Source organism: Penicillium taxi, assembly GCF_028828555.1.
Source record: "Penicillium taxi strain IBT 34144 chromosome Unknown utg000003l_segment0_segment0, whole genome shotgun sequence".
In the NCBI taxonomy this organism is placed as follows: Eukaryota; Fungi; Ascomycota; class Eurotiomycetes; order Eurotiales; family Aspergillaceae; genus Penicillium; species Penicillium taxi.
In genome coordinates, this window is record NW_026643205.1 from 1,886,378 (window position 1) to 1,909,354 (window position 22,977).

Consider the following 22,977-nt stretch of genomic DNA (forward strand, 5'->3'; position numbering starts at 1 on the left):
AGACCACGATTTATCCACTAATTTTATACCTAAATTTCTCCAAAAATCAGCGTTCATAGGTGCACTAAGATCAGCACCTTAGTTCTGGGCCATCCCTAGGTTTGAGCCACACAGTTGCGTCACCACACTTCCCATATTTTCCACGTTTCTAATACAACCATCGGTCTAAAATGCCTCTGAATGAAGGCAAAATATCTCTTGCCGTTTCTGATTTAGAATCACGTCGAATTACATCAGTAAGAGCTGCTGCTACTGCTGCTTATAACCTCTCGAGATTCACTCTACAACTTCGAATGAATGGTACACAAAATGCTCGCGCAGGCCCCGTAGATCAATAAAAACTATCTCTAGACCAAGAGAAGTTACTATATGAATAGATTATTGAACAGTGTTCCTAAGGATTTCCTCCTTCTTATTCGCGTGCGCGTGAGATTGCTGTCCGCGTTTTACGATCTGGTGGGGACCATAAACCCCTTGGAAAAGCGTGGCTATCAAAATTTATTCAACGGAGTCCATACGTTACTTCTTGCATTAGTAGAGGTATTGATACATCTAGAATCTATGGGACACAGCCAGCAGCTATCCAAGAGTTCTATGATCTCTTTTCTCGGGTCAAAGAGTAATATGATACTCCCGGAAAACATTTAGAATATAGATGAGCATGGAATTGCCTTAGGAGTCTGTACGAATTCTTAAGTCCTTGCCCAAGCTGGAAAAAACAGACTTATGTTAAATCGCCAGAGAATCGGGAATAGGTATCGATTGTTGAGATAATTAATCCACTCGGCAAAACCATTCGACCCCTAATCGTTTTTAAGGGAAAGAATCCTCAAACTTCATGGTTTCAACAGGATATCCCAGGCCTGTTTTATATTACTTCAGAGAATGACTGGACATCAAATTTGACTGGACTTAAATGGCTTGAAACAATCGTTCTCCCTAAAATAGCTTCATCAGACTATTATCGATTGCTTATTTTAGATGGCCATAGGAGTCATTTAAGTATCGATTTTCTATGAATCTATAGGGAAAGTAAAGTAGAATTAGTCTTTCTACCTGCATATAGCAGCCATATCCTCTAACCACTTCATTTAGGCACCTTCTGGCCCATTAAAGCTAAATATCGGAATCAGGTCAATGAGGTTTCTTATATTAGTGATGCTGCCCTAATAAAGAATGCTCGATTTATGAAATGCTATGCTAAAGCTAGAGAACATAGCTTTAAAGCTACACAAAAGGTTAAGGGGTCCTTCAAAAACAACAAAATTTGACGAGAGATAAAGGATTGCTCTCGAAAAAGCAGGCAAAGCTATTAGACTCATTACTGCTAGATAGGCAACTGACGGAGCTCTAATTTCTAAGCTTACTACTTAGGTTGAGACAAAAGAAGAAAAGAATTACTATAGACCCTCATACATGGTTTACAGACTTAGAAAATATTAAAGCAGTACAGCTGGAGGCTGAAGCTTTAGTAGGGCGTCAACGACAAAAGGAGCCAGAAAAGAAGCTAAGAGAGCTTCAGATGCTAGAGCTAGGGCTATACAGCATATGATACAGACGTAATGTCTGCGGTGGGAATAATTTTGGGTTTTTTGAAATATTAATGATTTACTTTTCGGTTCAAAACTAGGGTGGCCCAGAACTAGGGTGCTGATCTTAATTAAGAATCTACATTGCAATATTCCCAAATTCTATGAGGAAAGTTATTTTGGAATCACCATCCAAAAGGAGCCGTGGCGCAACGGTAGCGCGCCAGATTCCAGTCCTGGCGGTTGAGCGTTCAAATCGCTCCGACTTCATTGGTTAATTTTTTTGTCAAATTTAGTTTTTGCCAAGTGAAAGCAATTAAACGAATAATAATAATATAGCATAAAATAAAACCAATTGACCTTCTTTTAAAACAACACATGGATCGTGCGTACTAACGTATAGATAATTTCCACGAATCAGAAGAAAAAAAGAATTAACCAATGAAGTCGGAGCGATTTGAACGCTCAACCGCCAGGACTGGAATCTGGCGCGCTACCGTTGCGCCACGGCTCCCTTTGGATGACAAATCTAGATTTCCTGCCGTTATGACCTCTTTTTTATCTTATAGCCGTTTAATAGAATTTTTGTGACTTTATCTTCAAGTCTATCTTCCAGCATCGCTTCCACAGTTTATATCTCCATATATCAGTCTGTAGCTGTCGGTACACCGGTGGGTATAGCAAGGTTGGTGAGAGGCTAACGCCCACTTCTGACACCCACTTCTGACACCTATCACAGGTAACGCTTTACGCCGCTATGATATCTATGTCCTTTGAAGTGGTTGTAAAGTCTGGTTTTCATTCTTAGTTTGCTATCTATTATAAAGTAACAATTTGATCACATGACTGCTTTGTTCCATATTCCAACGCTAATTCACCAATCTTGAGACCTCAAGAGCGAATATTCCAAGATCTGCCTCGTGAGCATTTGCTACAACCTTTCAAGATTGGAATTCAGAGCTACCTAGGTACATAGGTTCACCTTATCTAGAGAGGCAATCATCTTACCCCCTGAGACTGGGTATATATATGTACTAGGTATTCTGTACGTACGTCGGCTAATGACACCCAGTATGTATCGCACAGCCCAAAACACTATCTAGAGATAGGCTAATAATGAAAGATCCCCTTATGTGGTTGGTAAACTTATCGACATATGGCTCCAGGAACCGCACGAACAAAAAGTGACCACCGCTATTTTGAAAAATTTCAGACCATTCGCCCTCTCTTGTGTATTGCTTATTTGACTAGCCTGCCCTGTATTAGAGCTAGAAGGCGACATAATACTGAAACTTTATGACCGACGTTTCGCAACGCAGTTTCGAGAGAATTACGGAATTGCTGCTTGGACTCTATATATTGAAAAAGAGTACCGCCAGTTTATTATGGACGGTGGTGCATCAAAGTTTATGACTGATATCATGGCTTGGCTAAGCAATTACATGTTTGGTTTTCCAGAAGTCGAAAACGCAGTGAGTAATGACGATCCTTCAAGCTCTGATGATGAGCCATGAACACTGCTGAGGAAGTCTTCACCAGTACCGAGATACTGAGAACTTCAGAAAAGACAAGGCACATGTTGATGAAGAAAGAGCAGTTGGAGTCATGATGCAAGGATGCATATACTTGTGAACGGTCTCTATGCCAAGCTGAGTCATGATTTCATGCGTGAGAAGGTTGATGAACCAGCTTTCCTGCCTGCGGAAATTCGCGAATTTGGTTTACTACGATTTGAAAAGCCTTTTATGAAACTCGGTGCAAGTTCCCAGGAAATTAAACTTCAAATTCTTTGTTACTCTAGGTGACTCAAAGCATCGAGTTTGTATGCCTCAAAAGACTAGATACTAAAAATGTTATCTTTATTCAGCCTCAAGTCTCCCATGCAAATACTGACTCCAATGTTCAAACTGTTACATTATAAATTGAAACAAGCTTAGGCAGAGATGATAAACTGATGTTCCCAAATACTTGCAAGGAGAGTCTTGGAGTTCTTAAAGCCTCTAAAGAGAAAAAATATCTCTTCTCGTGAATTAATAATTGGAAAGGTTTCGTAAAATCATGCCATACAAGTGAAGAAACACATGAATGGTCTCTAGACCAGATTCCCACGCAACTCCTGCTCTCTTTCGATTGCCTCGAATAATGACTTGAAATTTCCAGCTCCAAATCCGGAGAAGTTATGTCGTTGAATGATCTCGATAAAAACAGTTGGACGGTCCATCAAATGCTAGCAATCAGCCAGTCAGAAAAGTTGGCAATTTAAGGTTTGCATCAAGGTACATACTTTGGTGAAGAGTTGCAAGAGATATCCACCCTCGTCAAAATCAATCAAAATATCCAAGCTTTTGATTGTCTCAAAGTCCTCCTTGAGAACTAGGCCGGACTTCTTCAGTCGTTCCTGCATGCCAGTATAGTAGGTTTCGGGAACTTTGATAAATTCCACGCCTCGAGCTTTCAGATTGGTGATATCGCGGATGATATCGTCGGTGAGGAGAGCGATGTGCTGCACACCGGCACCATTGTAAAAGTCCACGTATTCTTCAATCTGTGATTGCTTCTTTCCCTTAGCCGGCTCGTTGATTGGCATTTTAACAATCTCATTGGGAGAGGCCATGACAATACTGTTGAGAGCAGAGAATTCACTAAAATGATTTAATACTGGTTTTGGAATAGAAACATAAGAAGAAGCGACTTACGTGGAAATCTGGCTGTCATCAACAGACCAGAAGCGGTGAAATCCAAGAGCCTTCTCATAGCTGGGACGATATCAGTATTTTAAGTGTTTATTGAGAGGATAATAGAACTCACTAATTGCAGATTTTTTCCATTTCTTCCCAGTCCTGATTTCCAACACAGTGATCGATTCTCAAAAGATGAACACCAGGCAGGAACTTTGACACAGGATCTTCAATTTGCTCATCACGGTAGCCAGGCAAAAATCTCCCGTTATATTGGCTTCTCTCGATAATAGTATGCGTTGTCTGGCCGTAGGTCTGGATTGTAGCGACCTTGACATGGCCATTAGAGTCTTCGAAAACCTTAGGTGGGGAAACCGATTTCGCGCCGTTCTTCACTGCAGCGAAGTATACCGCATCGACATCATCCACCTCGAATGAAACATCTTTCACAGCATCTCCATGCTGTTCTAAGTGATGGTGGATTTCACGGAGGAAGTCTTGCTCCTCAGGACTAAAGCGATCGGCCTGGTCCAAAGAGCGTAGAGGCGATGTTAGGATGAAAGTGATATCCCCGTTCCGAATCACATGTGAGCAGATGCTGCGGTTGCCTGTCTCGAGACCACGATAGGCAATATGTTTGAAACCCATACGAGTGATATAGTAGGTTGCTGCTTGCTTGGCATTACCGACGTACCAGTGTACATGGTCGTAGCCACGGTAGCTGGCGAAGGACTCCTGATTTACCGTGGAGGAAGGAGGAGTAGAAGAGATGGCTGATGGAGCCATATTGCTGTCCAGATGTATGATGTCTAAGTGTGTTCTTTGACTGATTGACTTTCTTTTATGAGAATATGAGTTGGATTTGAATTCACTGAATTTGTAGAGTTGTAGTTTATAAAATAAGACGCCACGTCTTTTTATTTATAAAAGCGTATCAGAGCGCACCTTGAACGGCACCTGGTGGTCGGATATTGTTCCACTGGAATTGGTGTTGATACCGAGGAATCAATGATGGTTAGCCTCGAATTCCCTTCGATAACCGGCAGCAGCCGGACCACTACCTCATTCCATATTCTGGATGTATTTCCAAGCATGTCTAGGTAAGAGGTTTTGATAATTTACTTCTCATCTATAGATTGTACCTGGTGTAACTCCTTGCTTCCACCAAGAAATCTTCAAGCGTGAAAATAGCCCCAAGCATCTGTCTCATCTTTTAATGTTGGCTCAGGAAGTTATTTGTAGAACCAAACCAGCGTTATTAGATAGGGTATAAAAGCTCACTGGAACATTTCATATATTATCTTTCGAAATAGCATAGATAATACATTATAATTCCAAAACTTGTATATTTGAGACCTAATAGGAAGAGATCAATTTGAAATTTCCCGGTTTGATAAGTCATGTCTTAGTCTGTGGTTCAAACCAAGGTTTACACGTCAAACCTTGCATAGAGGCGGGTATTAGAAGGCCCCATGATTCAATTCCACCCTACAACGAGTAGATAGATCCATGATCCATGGATGCTACTTAGATAATTCGTATGATGATATAGTCATAGGCTAAATAATGGATCTCGGTTATTCAGGTGCAGTCAGCTGAAGCAAATCAGCCACCACTTTCTGAAAATATGCAGTCGCAAATATGAGTAATAAATTCCATGTGTATCATAGCGGCAATTCCCGTGATAATTACTCCACGTTTAGCTTCCGCTCCGGAATGCGGGGAACGGATTAAGTTCCGCATCCCGGAACAGTAGCTGATGAGAAAGAACAACTTTATCATACAAAGTCTCTTTTTCTCTCAGCATTCAGCTCTACTACCCGTGCTACTTAATATTAGCGCTTCAATATGACTTCCTGGTTCCAGATCCCCAAGAACTCACCATTCTCTCTCGCTAACATTCCATTCGGCATCATATCTGCCGAGTCCGCCCGTGTACCAGCTATTGCTATTGGCGAACATGCCTTGAACCTGAATGTTTTTGCATCTTCCGGTGGTTTTGAACAATTGCCCATAGTCCAAAAACACCTCAGCGTTTTCAGTCAACCGACTTTGAATGATTTTGCTGCTCTGGGTCGCCCCGTACACCGCGAAGTACGCGAGTATTTACAGAATATCTTCCGCGCCGACACAAAATTTCCCCAGATCCTGAAAGAAAATGCAGCTCTACAAAAGTCTGCCATAATACCTTTGTCTGAGGTAACAAATCATGTTCCTATGCAGATTGGCGACTATACCGATTTCTACGCCGGTCTGAACCACGCCTATAACATTGGAGTACTTTTCCGCGGTCCGGACAATGCATTACAGCCTAACTATAAGCATCTTCCCGTCGCGTATCATGGCCGTGCCTCATCCATTGTACCATCTGGCACATCTTTGTACCGCCCACAAGGCCAAATTCTGATCGATCCCGCCGCCAATCCGAAAGTTCCTACTTTCTCTCCATGCAAGAAACTCGACATCGAGCTAGAGTTGGCATGTTTCATCAGCAAGCCGAACGATTTAGGCAAGCCAGTCCCAATTGGAGAGGCTGAAGATCATATCTTTGGTCTAGTCCTGATGAACGACTGGTCCGCCCGTGATATCCAAGCCTGGGAGTATGTACCCTTAGGACCATTCAATGCCAAAAACTTCGGCACAACTATCACTCCCTGGGTAGTCCTAATTGATGCACTTGAGCCATTCCGTGCACTAGGTCTGGAGGACGGTAATCGTGACTCTCTCCTTCCATACCTACGTGAGAAACAGGCTGAAAACGCTTACGATATCCCGCTTGAGGTTGAGATCACCAATAAGGGTGGGGAGCCCACCCTGATTTCTCGCAGCAATGCGCGGAATCTACTATACTCATTTCCACAAATGGTGGCTCACCATACTATTACCGGTTGCAATCTGAGAACTGGCGATTTACTTGGTTCTGGTACCATCTCTGGCACTGAAGCCAACACCGAGGGCAGCTTGCTGGAGCAGACTAATGGTAAGAACCCTATTAAATTGGTAGATGGGTCGGAGCGGCTGTTCCTGGAGGATGGGGATACAGTTGTTCTTCGTGGTGTTGCTGGTACGGATGGTAGTTACGTTGGCTTTGGCGACTGCATTGGTACCATACTACCTCCATTTTCACAATAGACTATCAAGCAGACCTCTGATAAAATGTTCTCAAAACTACTTTTCCCAATCTCAAATCTCTTACAATGTTTTAAATGGCATAGACGATAACGATCAGGATAATATCGAGCCAGTATGTAGCAACGTCCACTTTCAGCGAAACTTTTATCTATATCGAGGTAAAATCAGGAGCACTAATTTTGAAGATCAAATTTTCGAAGAATGCAGCAGATTTTATATTCTTGCGAGTGTAAAGAGGTGATATGAATGTACGGAGTACACTAGCAGTGCCGCACCTAAACACGGGAAAGTGTTTAGGTGCGCCTTGGCACTGCTATTAACAAATACCTCGGTACTTTTGACAGCTACCAACTTTCTATGCGTGATTGTACTTTTGCTTTCCCGAGGCAATTAGTGCTTGGAAAGCGGCTGTGTTGTGATTTTGGATCAGGACGCAAGCTTCCCTGCCACAGCTAGACTAAATCGACCCCTTATCAAAACAATAATAAAATCAGGGTCCGTTGAACTTGGCATGTCTGGGCAGTCGGAGGAATATTTGTCCTGACCTATCTTGTTAGTTAGTGCCTTACAAAGTACGACCTGAAATTTTGTCGCGACTGAAGAAGACTCGATAGAAATACTAGTTCTTTAAATTCTCTTGTCTTTCATTAAACATGGGTATTTAATGACAAGCTTAATACTATATATGGAATGAAGAATGGAGAAACGTAGTGAGAATTCATAATGTGTGATAATGATGAAGGAAGAAGAGGAAATGCCTATGTCTATCTGTGGTAAAGTGGCTTGGTATGAAACAATCCGTGACTCTTATTAAGCCACTATGAAGGATTTCGGAGTGCCTATGGGTTAACAGCATGCGTACTTTACCACGCCTCTACAAAAGCTGCTGTCACGATTTTAGTTCGGAGGATCTGCCTCTTATTGAACTCCTATTAATAACTGGATAAGATTTATTACCGCAGCAGACACGCAAAATAGCATTTTTCATATATTGTCCCACCGTAGGGGCGGACAGAATATGGTAGTAACCCCCTGAACTCCCACCTAGGTACATACGCATAAATCCAATGTGTCTAGGTTAAGTAAGAGGCTCCCTTTATGGTCGGTTTACTAAAGACATCTCCCATCAACAACACAAATTCTATTCCCCAGAAACTGCTCCCATCCACATACCGAACAAGTCTAATTGATTACAAGCCAGGGTGATTGAACGCTCGTGAAATTCAACGAGGGAGACTTCCTTATGTCCTAGCTTTCAGTGGATAGAATCGAAGATATCTATGAACATCTGCGGTCAGTTAAACTTCCTACGCCACCTCGACCGCTTCACTATCAAATTTGAAGTTGATACAATGATTAATCCTTGAAGGAATCCTTCAAAACTCAGTGACTAGCCTATACTTTATACCCACGGAGACTACCCAGTCTCCTGAACGGGGGAACAGGAGTAGAACTATCTTGATGCGCCACAATCTATCGGGCAGGCTGACAGCTCACCGATATGGTGGACATTCCGCCAGTTAGTGGCTATAATGCCTGTTGATCTGTTGACCGACACTTTCCCTCGCTAATTTCTATGAGTAATTAGGAGCCCGAGATATCTTCTCCTAAGGAAAAAGGTCTGTGACTCCGGAAGTGCTTCCGTAGAAGCCGGTCCGGGGTAACCCGAGGTACCCCAGGATGCCTCTAACTTATGGTGGGCTCTCTGACCTAGAACCATTAAGTGCTTCCCATGGTTACCGTAATAATATTTTTTTTTTCAATTATTCCAGGGGAATCTCATTTCCGAATACCTGTTCCTTTAACGCCGTTATATGTTGGACTCAATGCTAGACTTAATGCCGGCTTCAATTTTCTACGATTTTTTTACTTGTTCAGCTCAACCTAGTTGCATACCTTTATACTACGATAATACGGCATATTTTTAATGGTTATCGTAGTCTAGAGGATATAATATAGTATTAAATTTTTGAAAACAGTTCCCCATTGAAGTTTTTGCATTACGTTTCATTACAGTGATCCCGGCTTAGAGGCAGTGAAATACTAAGAAGTCACTTTATTTACTACTTCCAGAGGAATTTAGGGCCTAAACTAGTATTTCTAGTGTTCGTAGTAGGGAGCAACAACTGTTTCAAATTTTCACTTGGCAGGATAGGCATTTAAAGTTACGCCGTAAAATATCAATTTTGTTTATGAACATATATGAACATATATAAACAGTTTCAAATAGGGACTCTGTAATCGCATCAATATTGTGTCAAGATGTTCAGTTCATCGATCATAAACCCGACTCCTTTTTCCGGGTTGGGCAATGATTGATTCTACGAGGTCTGCATGTCCAAGAATCTTAGCTCCCTCTTGAGGTCATTCTGGATTTTAGCCTGGAACACTCATTTAAATTAGTTTGAAGGAAGGCTATTGCAACGCCCCTTATCCGAACCCTCGGAATTCCTGCGATCTACATTGGAGTTTGATTACTACGTACTCCATGCAGATATCAAACAAAGATGAGATACTTTTGTAAGCAGTTTCGGAATCTGATAATTCGATAATAAAGTGAAGAGTCAGATACTACCCCCGGCGCACATCCATATTGAAATACTGTGTAGTGATTCATGCCTTCAAGGTAAAGTTTGCCAACGCATTCTGAAAAGGATCTCTCAGATCCTTCCGGTGGAGCCTTTTATATTTCGGTACGCTAATCAAACCCTGCTCCTTCAGTTATTGACCTGGCTAAAAGGGACCAGGCCTTAATTTTTAAGTTCGAATAGTTAACAGCTTCTAGTAGATATTTTTGATGTACGGCGTAAGTAGTTACAAAACTCGCTACCTACTCATTCTCTTCGAGAAAATCACAAAATTCGGGTGTACAGACCAAAGTGGAAGCGAAGAATCGCGTGGGAAATTCATTGAACGGGGAAACAACATTTGGAAATTATCTTGAGACTAACTAGAGCCATTTTTCTCAACATGAAGACCCCAATGCCGCTTGTGGGCCACAGTATGGCTATGTTCGTTGTCTGCATCGTTCTATTGGCCTTAGCAGTCACCACAGTTGCATTGAGATGCTTTGTACGCCTATACATTGTTCGAGCATTCGGTTGGGATGACGGGTTGATGCTTTTTGCATTGGTTTGTATAACCACAAGCTTTCAAATGTGTTTAGGGACTTGAGTTTTTGACGAAATCTTCTCCGTACAGACGATGTTTATCGGGATGGCTACATGTCTCATTGGAGGATCCATGACAGGCCTTTGTCATCATCAAACAGATTTCCCAAATCTGACACTTTATAAAAACGCCCTAGAGGTAGGCTTTTCGAGTTTGTTCCTGGGATTGAATTGTATACTGATCATTTTACCAAGTGGTATTGGGTTGCTACTATTTTATACGTTTGGAGCTGCGCATTCGCAAAGCTTTCCATCGCTGTTGCACTCCTGAGAATAACTGTCATCAACTTACATCGGCAAATTCTCTTTGTAGTAGTCGCAATCATTGTTTCCGCGACTTTTTTATTTGGATTCACTTTACTCTTCTCCTGCCAGCCTGCCTCATACTTTTGGAACCGAATAGATCCAGGTCCCGGTGAGACAGGACACTGCGCATCTAATCAGGTCACAGTTATTTCTGCTTATATCTACACTGTTCTTTCCCTCATCTCCGATTTGACTCTGGGAATTCTCCCCATATTCCTTGTCTATCAGCTACAGATGAACGCCAAGACAAAATTTGCGGTCGGGGCTATTCTTAGTCTCGGGTCTATGTATGTGATTCCCTCGTTCTCAGTTTACGCGTAACTAACCATTCGAAGGGCGGCTGTGGGATGTATCGTTCGAATTCCATATATCAGTCTTTACAGCTCCCCGGATATTCTATGTATGTACAAAATCTTACCTCGATAAATTTTCAAATACTAATATAACCACAGATGCGGTCTTCGGATTGACTATCTGTACAGTTCTTGAGAACGCTTCTGCAATCATCGCAGGCAGCCTCATCACTCTCCGTCCTTTATTTCGCTGGACCTATGAACGATCAAAACTATCCAAGAAAGGTTATAAACAGAGTCCGTCCGAATACCCTTTATCAGGAATGGATAGCAAGAAAGGCACACACTCAAATACCCAGCGTCCAAGTCTTGAAGCGCCCAAGAACGCTGTGGTATCAGTGAAATCACCACCAGGACATAGACTTTTCTCCCAAGATTACGATAGCAGTCAGGAGCATCTGAATCCTACTAACCTCCCTGGAGTTGTGAGAATTCAAGAGACAATTACAATCACAGATACGAGAAAATGAAGAATGAATCACTTTAGTTAAAGTGGTTCCCGGCCGATCGGGCAACCAAATGGAAATATAGCTAGCAACCCACTGTTTTTAAATCACCACAATGCCTCCAGTTCGCACTGAAAATGTAACAGGCTGGTGCCTGCTTTAGCATTCATGCCTGTGCCGCTCATGCTCGTCACGTGCCTCCCGCACCCGCATCCCTTATATTGCCACATGTCCATAGCTAGTCTCTATCTCTTCTCTTCAAGCTTAATAAAGACAGTTTGTCGGCATCACTAGTTCTGCATTCAAGATTGGTATTAGCCCTTCACAGTCCTAGCCTAGGGCTAGGGTCTCGTATGATAGCACGTGACCCATAACCTCATGTAAACTTTGAAACTCCGTCTGGACATAGCTCTTCAAGCTACATCTTCGTCTTAGCCTACTAGTGAATGAACCAGCTCCTACATCAGCTCCAGTATTATTCCTGCCTGAGCCTACACCGTGACACAACATAGCCATGAGATAGTGCATGTTGGCGTACAGAGGCTGAAGATGGTCTTTAGATTCGAAAACATGTTCAATTGGGGTAGCATATACATAATTCAAGAGATTCAGGAGACTTGAAGAGAGAAATATTTAGATATAGAGGGTGAAATCGAGTATAAAATGGTAAATACTAGTTATTATGGTAACACGATCCAAATTGGGGTGGTAAAATTAAGTAAGCAAGAATATTATGTCGTTATCGAAATTTGTTGTGTCTATATCAATTTCCTGAAAATAACGAAAAACACGTCCCAAAAAACATGTCAACAGAGGAGTGAAGATGAGATAAACCCATTTTGTTCTCTATTATCAAACAGCTTAGTAATACATGATAACCAATCATAGTTCCATGTTTCGCCAAGGCGCTAATAGCTACCATTTTTCCAGCCAAGGGGATCGATCGTGGCTCTATTTACTTTGTAGGTGTCCATTTAGCATTCCTCATAGGTAAAATACTAAACCTTCACATTGGAATTAAGTACCCTATAAGCCCTACAGTTCTTGGTATTCCTGTCGAGGGAATTTGGTACCAATTTTCTTTCTATTATAGAGGTGAGATAAAGTAGAATTTTCTGCGGGAAAAAACTTTTCAGCTCGTCGGCAAAGATAACCTGATTCTTTGTCCACCCATCGGATCTAACCGTAACTAGTTGGGCGGCTTGGGTCTATGTATATGATAACCTTGGAAGATTTCCCCTTTAATATGACCGCCATCTGCCCGATAATTTAACCTATTCATTCCTTCTGTTTTCAAGGCTTCAAGTCTCTTTGAGACGTCCGTTCGTTTAATCCGCTCAGCGCTGTGCCTGTGTGTTCCTTCTCATAGGTTATACGGTCATGGGTCAGTCTCGTTCCTGGTCCAGGTCCCTGGTCCTGCTAGCGCTCTTGCGAGGAGGACTTGCCGGCCCAGTTGCGACCCCAGCTTCTACCTCTCTCTCCACTATCACATCAACCTACTCCGAGACTGTGACAAACACTATCACCAGTATCATTCCAGTTACTACCACCCAGACTACTTGTATCGCTGGTGACTCTGCTATTGTAGCTGGTGACAAGTGCGCCAATACCGTGTGGTCTACCGGTAGTGTATATTGGCAAGAGCAGTGCACTACATCTTCCCTACAGGGGAATGTATACGGTACCTTGGTCGCCGCCAATCCCTACCATTGCTATTTTTACTGTAGCATCTTGAGCGCGTCGTGTACAGCAGCCAATTTCGATGGGTACCATGACGAGTGTATCATGTTGAAAGAAGTCACGGCAACGACCGCCATTAGCAGCAGCACCTTTGCAGCGATCGAAAGGTTCACTACCAATCCATGTATTGTTACTCAGGTCGGCTCTTCTACTCAGCTATCCACTTCAACAGCAGTGGTTGAATACACGACGACTATCACCTCAACTATTACTCTTTCCACCAGTGCCTCATCGACCCCTACTGCTTCAACATGCACCGTTTCCACCCTTCCCACGACCAGCAGCTGTGTTGATGGGTATTATAAAGATAATGGCTACTATTATCAGGTAATCTGTGACGATAACGTTGCATCTTATTCGGGATTTACCATTCCGAATTCTAAACAGGATGATATATGGGGCTGCGTCGATGTCTGCTCGGAGTACGCAGATTGTGTTGGTACCTTTTTGTTTGACGGAATCTGCTACTCCCCAAGCTCGTCACTCACGTATCGGTATGTTCCATATGATTACGATGATCCGGATAACAATGTGATCGAGTATATTGCTATGCGGCTAGATGGCAATCCCTGCCCAGCACCGAGTACCAGTGCGGTCCCAACCTCTTCGTCAGCTATTACTTCTTCCGCAGTTGCATCGAACCCTGTTATCACGTCCAAGGCTGTGTCTTCTTCAGCTGTTCTATCAAGCTCTCTTGCTATATCGTCATCGATCTTGTTATCGCCAAGTTCATCTACTCCACTCACTGAAAGTTCTGCCAGTCCAAAACCGTCTAGTTCTGCTCTCTCTTCCTCCAGGCCATTTTCCACGGTGACTGTATCTGTCCCCGAGCGCAGTTCTTCGGTGCCAGTGTCTTCGGTGCCAGTGTCTTCGGTGCCAGTGTCTTCGGTGCCAGTGTCTTCGGTGCCAGTGTCTTCGGTGCCAGTGTCTTCGGTGCCAGTGTCTTCGATACCAGTGTCTTCGATATTAGTGTCTTCGATACCAGTGTCTTCGATATCAGTGTCTTCGGTACCAGTGTCTTCGGTACCATTTTCCACAGCGGCTGTGTCTGTTCCCGAGCGTAGTTCTTCTGTTCTCCCGTCTTCTGTGCTCCCTTCTTCTGTGTCCTTGTCTTCTGTGTCTGCATCTATACAGTCTTCCTCGGTGCTTACGACTTCTGTGCCTGTGTCTCCTGTGTCTTCGGTGCCTACGTCATCTGTGCCTACTAATTCCGTGCCTGCGAAGTCTTATACCGATTTTCAGAGGGATACGACCACCTTAATTTCAACCACCGATATAATCGCGATCGGCACCAGTGCTCAAACTTCTATACAAACAACTGCGCCCGTTGTTTCCCGGTTTACTACTTCAACAGTCTTGACTACTGAGGTATTGACAAAGACTGCTTGTCCATCGTCGGTTCGAGACTGTCCAGCATCGGTAAAGACGACTTACTACACGACTAAAACAGTAGTTGCCTACACTACCATCTGTCCTATCACCACTACAGAGCCTAATACTAGCGCCACACCCGCAAGTTTGGTTGAAACCAATCACGACTCTGAAAGCTTCACTACATCTACAGTTTTCACTACCCAGGTTTATCCAACCGGCGTGTGCCCTTCATCAATCCAAAATTGCGCTGAATCCCAGAAGACTACATCACTGACGACAGAGACCGCGGTGGCCTATGTGACTGTTTGCCCTATTGCTGACACGAAGACTGTTTCGGCTACCGCTACTAAGCCCTTTCCTTCTGGCCAGGAAGCTGTCACTACCCTCACAACTATCATCTATATAACGAAGACCGCCACTTTGACTACAGATTATAAGACGGTCCGTGGCACATCAACTCTGAAGACGACAGCAACCTACCTTAGCAGCACGATCATCCCAGTAACCAAGACAATTGTTGCCATTGGTACCGACACAATCAATCCTTCCCCAACGGACGTTTCCAGCTCTCAAACTAGTGGATCTGGGTCTGGTTCTGGTGCTGATGGTGCATCCCTCTATTCTTCACTGAAGGTTTCTCCTACCACCACCGCATCGTCTTCGACATTCGTTTATCCCACTGCTGAGGCTATCCAGAGCACCTCATCCCGAACTTCTAGCCCCGTCTCTGGCATCTCTGGCACATCTGCTACTGCTGCTCTATACACGGGTGCTGCATCTAAGGCGACTACCTGGAGCTTCTCTGTCGTCTTCTTGACATTCTTTGGATACTTTACTCTGTAATATTATTACTAAAACAGTTGTGGTGAGACTGGTTTTAATTTATTCTGTACATTATATTACTTAGGATCCCGCATTTACAAACCATTTGGACACCAAAATGTTTATTCCTCGTAATTCAAAGTTTGAAGACAATTATCCTACCTTACTGATCCTCTATAACCTTGGAAGGTTATATTTATTCCAACACTCGCTACCTAGATAAGAGGATGTATTTTTAGTATAGCAGTGTTAAGGGTTAATTATATTGACAATATAGAAGAGTATAATAGGATATCATATACATTAGGACAAGAGAGAACTATAATAGCGTGGGATAGTATGTAAAGGCTCCTAACTGGGCTTAGTAGAAAATATATACATAGTAAATTGGATGATTCATCCTCCTTGCCGTATTTTCTTCCAACCCAAACCCCCTCTCCATAATGGAGATTACAAAATTCCCTATGAAAGCTAAGCAAGGCAACCTCTGCGACTTGTTTGATAGCCTCGAAATTGAAAAATCCTCCACACCCATACGAAAATCATGTCATCGCGCTCAAACAATGAATATTACCAAGTCGCTGCGAAAGTATATGGATTCCTCCATGCAAGGCAAGGGAACGGTTCGCGCTAGTTCCCTCCGGGGGCGACATACAAACTTTACGATCGCCATGGACGACGCCTATGCCTATAAAATCGGCATGGAAGATTTCGACCCTGATGAGGCCTTCTCGGAAATCATGATACTCAGCAACCAATTGTCCGAGCACCTGCAAAGCCAGCTTTCACCACAGGAAGAAGCTTCCCTTGAGGATAAGATCCTGAACTCACTCGCTCGAATGGTGTACGGTTCGAACATGATTGAACGAGCCGGGTCAGAACAAGGCATAACCTTGAAGCTATGCATGCCAATTTTCCAGGGCAAAGAGGTCCCTAAGGATATTGGGGAGACGAGTGAGGAATTTATGGCCCTCAAAAAAGAACTGCTTCGAAAGGATGTTCTAGCAAACACCTCTGCTGTCCTTCGATCTCAACACGAAATCCTCTAGCACGCGAAGGCAGCGGCCTTTATGTGCATTTCGAGAGAACGGTCTATCGGAAACAATCATCCTCGAAGCTCATAGAATCCTATACCACAAGGTTGATGCAGAGGATACTCCTTGGACGGAATATGCGGGACAATATCGTAAATTTGATGTATCATGTGGACTACATGCATTCCCAGACTCAGAGAGAGTCCCACTGCTCATGAAGACCATGATCCGCGAATTAGAGGGTGATATGACTGATGCTCAGAATGGTGGACAAATCGATTCCGTGGCACTCGCAGCCAAGTATACCCACTCCTTCGTCAATATCCACCCATTTGTGGACGGCAACGGCCGAATGTGCCGTTTGATTCTAAGCTCACTTTTGTTCAAGCTCGGCATGTTTCTGGTCACCATTGGCGAAAAAAATGTGGAGCGGTCACAATACTTGGAGGTTGTAGCATACGGGGGTGGCCTTGAAGAGATGTACAAGGATTGAATGATTAAGGATGATGATGGAAAGAAGCCCACACTCTTCAAGGAGTTGGCAAGCTTTGTCTTGGCTGATGTTAAAATCAGCCTTGAAAACCTGCCTTGAAAACCTGATGAGCTCAGTCACGAGATAGATATTTCTTGATGATTGGCTTTTCTTGTTGGCGTTTTCTTGGAAGTTCATTCAGACAGTCAAAACTGCTCATTACAAATAGTTAAGCCTCGCTATAAATGGCCTATGATTTTCTCAGTATCAATCGAATATTGATTCTCCGGAGACTTCACGATTTCTCGATGAAATCAATCGTAACAAAATGATCGTACCTAAGTCTACCAATCAGCAACAAAACGCGGAGCTTGAACACACTACCGGAAAATTGAAATCTGCCGTCTCCTTCGTACATGATGATGACTGCTTCGTAATGAGTTTTAGCAGCGGGGGACCTGCGAAAAAAAACACATCTCTCTTGGCATATTATGTAGAAGGTAAAGAAGCGCGCATAAAAACTTAAGTTTTGAGTACGGATGTTAGAAAGCTGTGAGAAACATAAGGTAATTCATCCATGTATCACATAGGATCATTTGATTTCTTGTTACTCACCAACAATTAGACTTTTAACTGTGCACTTCCAGATCGGTGTCGCATATATGATTATTAGAAGATCGCGAATTACGCCGTTTACCGCCAAGGTACTATTATACGGATACAAGGTCGCCGCTCACAGTAGCGTAACTAATGCAGCCGTTATCGATTAGTGCTTGTGGCAATTTGGTTCATTTCCCTCTAGCATCGACATGAAACGCTATCTATTTCTTGCTCGCCGGGTCTTCAAGTCCCTTCCGCCCCTGCGCGCGGCTAAAAACAGATGGGCCAGCCTTTTCCTGCATCACTTTCTTCCTCGAGCTATCCCGAGTCTATCTCGTTGGGTAGCAGTGCGTGATCTTATTGCTCGGGCAAAGGGGTTTGTACCCTTTCGGCCCTTGCCAGTAGGTTATGGCCTTGATCGTGTGGACCATAGCATCCTGTCTCATAAGTTGGAGAAAGGGGCAGGTAGAACCTCAGCAGTCTTCGCTATCGCAGAGGAAGTAGATTATTCCTGTTCGTTGGAGATCTCATGCAATTGGTTGACTATGACTAGTTCTCCAAAGGTATGAAGTAACCCATGATTGATTAGTGCATGAATCATCATGGAATTAGACACGTAAATGCGAAAAGATGTTGTAGGCTTATGGAACGTGGTCTCATATTGAGGCGTGTCGGATGGAGGTCTGACAAACCAATTAAGGTGGATACGAATAGGCAAATAGGAATGGAGCAAATTGTAGTCAAATTATGTATGTGTGGGTGTGTAAACCTATAAGGTGGAACGGCCTAAGTTGGCCATTCCAAGCTGACTAAAATGTACTAAACTAAAGCAGGAATCGGGCCTTTGACAAGGCGAAATGGTCACGTGAAGGTCGACCCATGTCAAGTCGACTGGTTCAGACTGGCCAATCATTCAAATGCCACAAATGAATGAAACTGAATTTTCTAACGAGGGCGTAATATGGCTTAAATACACACCTAAAAGTGGGTCCCAACCCATTTCCTTTGACAACCAATAGCGCCACCAATTGTCTTGTGATAACTAAGCCTCGAAGATTATGACATAGCAATAGTTACAGCAAGTCATGTCCACAGTGATTGGTAAGCGCAAGCGTGCAAGGAAGGCATGCATACCTTGCCACCAGCGCAAGCGAAAATGCGATGGGGAGTACCCTTGCAGCACGTGCACCACCTACAGATATAACTGCAGGTACGACGACACTTCTAGCACTGCGGGCGAAGGCGAGCACGCTCCACTCTTGGCCAAGCATATAATCAATGGCGGCGGGAGTACTACGGCGATTGGTGTCACCGCCAAATCGCGCAGTCCCGACAGCCAATCTCAGGTGATGAGAGCTGCAGGAGCTGCCGGAGCTGACAGTTCATCGTCAAAGAGCCCTGGCGTCGGGAGCGGGATCTTTGACGTGCAGAAGTCTAGATACACTGGAGCATCGGCAGCCATGGCTTTCCCGCACATCCTGGGTGTGGCTCTTGGCTCTGATAGCCCTCCAAAGATCAACTCGTTCGCGTACAACTTCGGGATTCGCCCTGAAGAGACTTCCAGCGCGCATGGCTTCCTAGGGAAACTAATTTCGGAGGACGACCTCGCCTTTTACTCAAATGTGTATTTCTCTTCAATGGGGCCTATCGGTGACTATATGGACCCAAGAATTTACGCCCAGCGATGTCGCGATTATTATCATGGCTCCAGCAGCAACGCGGTCCCATTTAGCGCCATAGCTGCCGGCGTCGCTGCTTTCGGGTCGTTCCTCTCCACAAACAGATACTCGCGGGAGACTGATTTGCTCCAGTACGCTAAAGCTATCCTCGATGATCCTGGATCTATACGTATGCTATGCGTCGACCATATCATCGCGTGGGGTATGCGGTTATTTTATCTACGGGCCACAACCCGCCCTAGTCATGCTTGGATTGCATCGTGCACTCTTATGCACCTTTGTGAAGTGGTTGGATTACATGAAGAAGAGAATATTAAAAGGATGGCGTTTGTCGCCGGCGCTGCTGTTGTTGGGCATGATGCGGACCGGCTTAGGCGAATTTTCTGGATCTCGTGGGCTGGGCATCATATGCTATCGTATGAGTACGATCGTTCAGCTGTAACGTTTGGGTCCGTGACTTGTCAGGCTATTATGCCGATACTGGGGTCTGTTGCCGACCAGTTCGTGCAAATAGTCCAAATCATCCCGTCGCCTAACTCGCCGTTCCAGCTTGAAAATCAGCATCTAACTCCGAGGGAGGAACTATTTCATCGTCTCACGGCATTGAGTAAACTCCAATTCACTCACCTGTTTCTAGTGGTGACTAAGGCGGACCTTGCGTTTTGTTTCTATCGACGCATTTATCAGCTCAACACAGGCATAACGGATGAGATAATTCAACTCATTATCGATTGTGGGAATAGCGCAATAGGAGCGGCTGAGCAGCTAATCAACCACGGCCGTCTGTGGAACGTGATAGGCAGTATCTTCCAGTATATCTGTATCTTGTTGGCTATCGACACGCCGGCCTCTTCCGCTCACATCCCTGCTGCCTTTAAGACGTTGGAAAATCTTGTTAGGGCAACGGAAACAGTATTGACCCGTCAGGCATTGTCAATAGCGCGGCATCTTCTCAGCCTCCATATAGCAAGAAAGCGGAAAGATCTTATGCAGCTAGAAGCTATAGAGTCGGGCTACGAATCCTTCCAGGCGCAGCCGGGACCCGAACCCGAGACCAACGCCACTTTTCCGGACATTGGCTGGGGTTTCGACTGGGATCAGCTTCTCATCGAGCCATATCTTTCGATTTTCGGTCCCGACATCCAGCTCTAGTAGCGCGCGGGGGTGCGTAAGGGGTGCGTAAGGGGTGCGTAAGGGGTGCGCTGTAAAACGATCCCATCAGTGTAGATTCAACTCGTCGAAACATGGTGTGGCACTCTGAGATGGTCCATAATGAAATTCAATATTATAATTAGGAAGAATTGCCAGTGAAGACATCTAAACAAGCTCTTCCTGCGTTTCGCTCTTTTCCTGCTCCGACTTTTCCGGCGTCTTGGACAGATTTCGCTCCACCAAACAGAAAAGCAGAGGGTGGAAAAAGATCAGCTATGGTGACTTGACACCGCTTCGGTGTTGGTGCGTACCGGAGCGGAGTTAGTCGTGCCGCTGTCCCTAATGTGCGGCTGCTGCGGCCGAGAGGTGCGGGACGATCATGGCATTCATCTGTAACTCCGACGGTTATGTACGTCACTAGGCACTTTGACAAGGGTTTCAGTACCTTTGACGCTAAGGCTTGCCGCGGCCCAATCCCCGCAGTGCGGCTGCGACGGTGACGGTCATGTGTTACCCGCCTTATAGTGCCTGGAGAATAAATAGCTGCGCGGAATTAAGCGTTTCGGAATTGCCCAATTCGATTAGTGTGACTAGCTTAAGAGAGAATGGCAACGAAGTTTGGCTCTGCAGGTGTCGAGACTGAACATTATAAATGGACAGGCCTTCTCTGCTCCATGGAAAATTAACCAAACACCCACAAGCTCAAACAGCAACAGCTACAAGACCTATAAGAGCTACCACACCTCAACCACCACTCTTGGCCACAATTACAACAATCGTTATATATTGAATCATCAATTCAACAGACGGTTTTCAACAATCAAAATGCCCGAGTACGCCAAGAACCAGCCTGCCGGCTTCAAAAACGCCGTTGAGAGAGTTGCCATTGTCGGTGTAGGTGTATCCCTCCAGCCCCATATACACAACAACTAACGAAAGTCCTTAGGCCGGAGGCACTGTTGGATCCCACCTCGCCGCCGCTCTCCTTAAAACCGGAAAACACTCGGTTACGGCCCTCTCCCGCAAAGGTAGCAGAAATAAACTCCCCGAGGGCGTCAAGGTCGCCCTAGTTGACTATTCTGACGAGGCCTCTATTGTCACTGCCCTCAAGGGCCAACAATTTTTCATCATCACGGTATCCCCTACTGCGCCCCGCGACACCCACAGCAAGCTCGTCCAGGCGGCCGCCAAGGCTGGTGTTCCATATATCATGCCTAACGGGTACGCTGGCGACATTGAGCACACTAAACTTGGAGAGGATATCATGCTTGGACCCATTGCCAAGGCTGCCAGGGACGAGATTGAGAGTCTCGGTATGCAGTGGATTACTGTTAGCTGTGGGTTCTGGTATGATTACAGCCTAGCGGGTGGTGAGGCGCGTCTCGGGTTCGACTTTGACAAGCGGGCTCTTACGATGTATGACGACGGCAAAACCAAGAACTCAGTATCGACATTATCGCAGGTTGGGCGCGCTGTGGCCAAAGTACTCAGTCTCAAGGAGCTTCCTGAGGACGAAAACGACAAGAGCCTTACTGTGTCAACGTGGTTCAACAAACCTATCTACCTCAAGAGCTTTGTGATCAACCAAACTGAGATATTTGAGAGCGTCAAGCACGTCACGGGCACTAGTGATGCTGATTGGACGATCACTCATGAGGATAGCAAGAAGCGATACGCAGATGGCCTGGCGTTGGTTAAGACTGGTAACATGGCTGGCTTTAGTAAGCTGCTCTACGCAAGGGGGTTTTTCCCAGATGATCCGAGTGATTGCTCGGCCAAGGCACAGAACAACCTGCTCGGTCTGCCGGAGGAGAACCTGGATGAGGCTACCCGAGTTGGGGTTGACATGGTCAAGGAATTGCAGCTTCGTGTTGAGCGTATGGCTTCATAAATGATAGCTTAATAGATTTCTGAATTTGCTTTAAAATTTTGATGTACCCAGCTCTCATATCTATTGATAAGCGCTCCATTTTAATTTTTATGGGTTCGACACGCAATCCCATTAGTCGCAAGAAAATTGCCAATGCCGAATCTGAAACTCGTTTTTCAAGCGGGATGTCAAATATTATGCCCTGGTCATGTTGATGGATTGGTGAAGCATAGGCGGATTGGGGTGATGTCGTGCTGAAGTCGCATTGAAGTCGCAAATGACCCCACCTCGCGCTACTTGTCGCTTCATTGATGGTGGCGATGGCATTTTCTTCATTTATCGTTAAAAGAAGAGCTTATCTTACAAGAGTGGTTTCAAAACCTTCAAGAGACCATTTGACCTACTATCTTGGGTTATTCGACTCAAGTTAGACAGATGATTCGACAGGCCTATCCATGGGGGTTGATGGGATGCGGCGCATAACTTCAATCCAAAGTTATATTTGTATTCAATATCTGAATTCTGTAGTAACCTACTTCTAAGCCTTCCCTCGCCCTGAAACCCTTTTCCTTGAAATACGAAGCTAGCTCAAAATATTGGTAACACCAGGATTGAGATTT

The 22,977-nt window shown here is 44.5% G+C and overlaps 8 protein-coding genes across 8 annotated transcripts; 6 read left to right on the forward strand and 2 right to left on the reverse strand.

The window, feature by feature from the left end:
• Positions 1-3,621: 3,621 nt before the first annotated feature.
• N7495_004171 (4-hydroxyphenylpyruvate dioxygenase family protein) lies at positions 3,622-4,993 on the reverse strand (the record flags this gene model as incomplete). The annotated part of the gene is made up of 4 exons (XM_057206822.1): positions 3,622-3,756; positions 3,814-4,171; positions 4,226-4,285; positions 4,338-4,993. 4 exons carry the CDS (start codon positions 4,991-4,993, stop codon positions 3,622-3,624), a joined length of 1,209 nt encoding a protein of 402 aa, XP_057064502.1.
• A 1,062-nt stretch (positions 4,994-6,055) lies between these two features.
• fahA (fumarylacetoacetate hydrolase FahA) lies at positions 6,056-7,339 on the forward strand (the record flags this gene model as incomplete). The annotated part of the gene is made up of 1 exon (XM_057206823.1): positions 6,056-7,339. The coding sequence occupies one exon, from the start codon at positions 6,056-6,058 to the stop codon at positions 7,337-7,339; it is 1,284 nt and encodes a 427-aa protein (XP_057064503.1).
• Positions 7,340-10,309: 2,970 nt separating this feature from the next.
• N7495_004173 (uncharacterized protein) lies at positions 10,310-11,638 on the forward strand (the record flags this gene model as incomplete). The annotated part of the gene is made up of 5 exons (XM_057206824.1): positions 10,310-10,471; positions 10,541-10,648; positions 10,705-11,102; positions 11,151-11,215; positions 11,268-11,638. The coding sequence occupies 5 exons, from the start codon at positions 10,310-10,312 to the stop codon at positions 11,636-11,638; spliced, it is 1,104 nt and encodes a 367-aa protein (XP_057064504.1).
• Positions 11,639-13,863: 2,225 nt separating this feature from the next.
• Positions 13,864-15,252, reverse strand: N7495_004174 (uncharacterized protein; the record flags this gene model as incomplete). Its single annotated transcript, XM_057206825.1, has 3 exons — positions 13,864-14,570; positions 15,118-15,152; positions 15,209-15,252. 3 exons carry the CDS (start codon positions 15,250-15,252, stop codon positions 13,864-13,866), a joined length of 786 nt encoding a protein of 261 aa, XP_057064505.1.
• A 741-nt stretch (positions 15,253-15,993) lies between these two features.
• Positions 15,994-16,599, forward strand: N7495_004175 (uncharacterized protein; the record flags this gene model as incomplete). Its single annotated transcript, XM_057206826.1, has 1 exon — positions 15,994-16,599. The coding sequence occupies one exon, from the start codon at positions 15,994-15,996 to the stop codon at positions 16,597-16,599; it is 606 nt and encodes a 201-aa protein (XP_057064506.1).
• A 199-nt stretch (positions 16,600-16,798) lies between these two features.
• N7495_004176 (Fic family protein) lies at positions 16,799-17,077 on the forward strand (the record flags this gene model as incomplete). Its single annotated transcript, XM_057206827.1, has 1 exon — positions 16,799-17,077. One exon carries the CDS (start codon positions 16,799-16,801, stop codon positions 17,075-17,077), a length of 279 nt encoding a protein of 92 aa, XP_057064507.1.
• A 1,664-nt stretch (positions 17,078-18,741) lies between these two features.
• N7495_004177 (uncharacterized protein) lies at positions 18,742-20,487 on the forward strand (the record flags this gene model as incomplete). Its single annotated transcript, XM_057206828.1, has 1 exon — positions 18,742-20,487. The coding sequence occupies one exon, from the start codon at positions 18,742-18,744 to the stop codon at positions 20,485-20,487; it is 1,746 nt and encodes a 581-aa protein (XP_057064508.1).
• Positions 20,488-21,312: 825 nt separating this feature from the next.
• N7495_004178 (aromatic alcohol reductase) lies at positions 21,313-22,378 on the forward strand (the record flags this gene model as incomplete). The annotated part of the gene is made up of 2 exons (XM_057206829.1): positions 21,313-21,381; positions 21,434-22,378. The coding sequence occupies 2 exons, from the start codon at positions 21,313-21,315 to the stop codon at positions 22,376-22,378; spliced, it is 1,014 nt and encodes a 337-aa protein (XP_057064509.1).
• Positions 22,379-22,977: the final 599 nt, after the last annotated feature.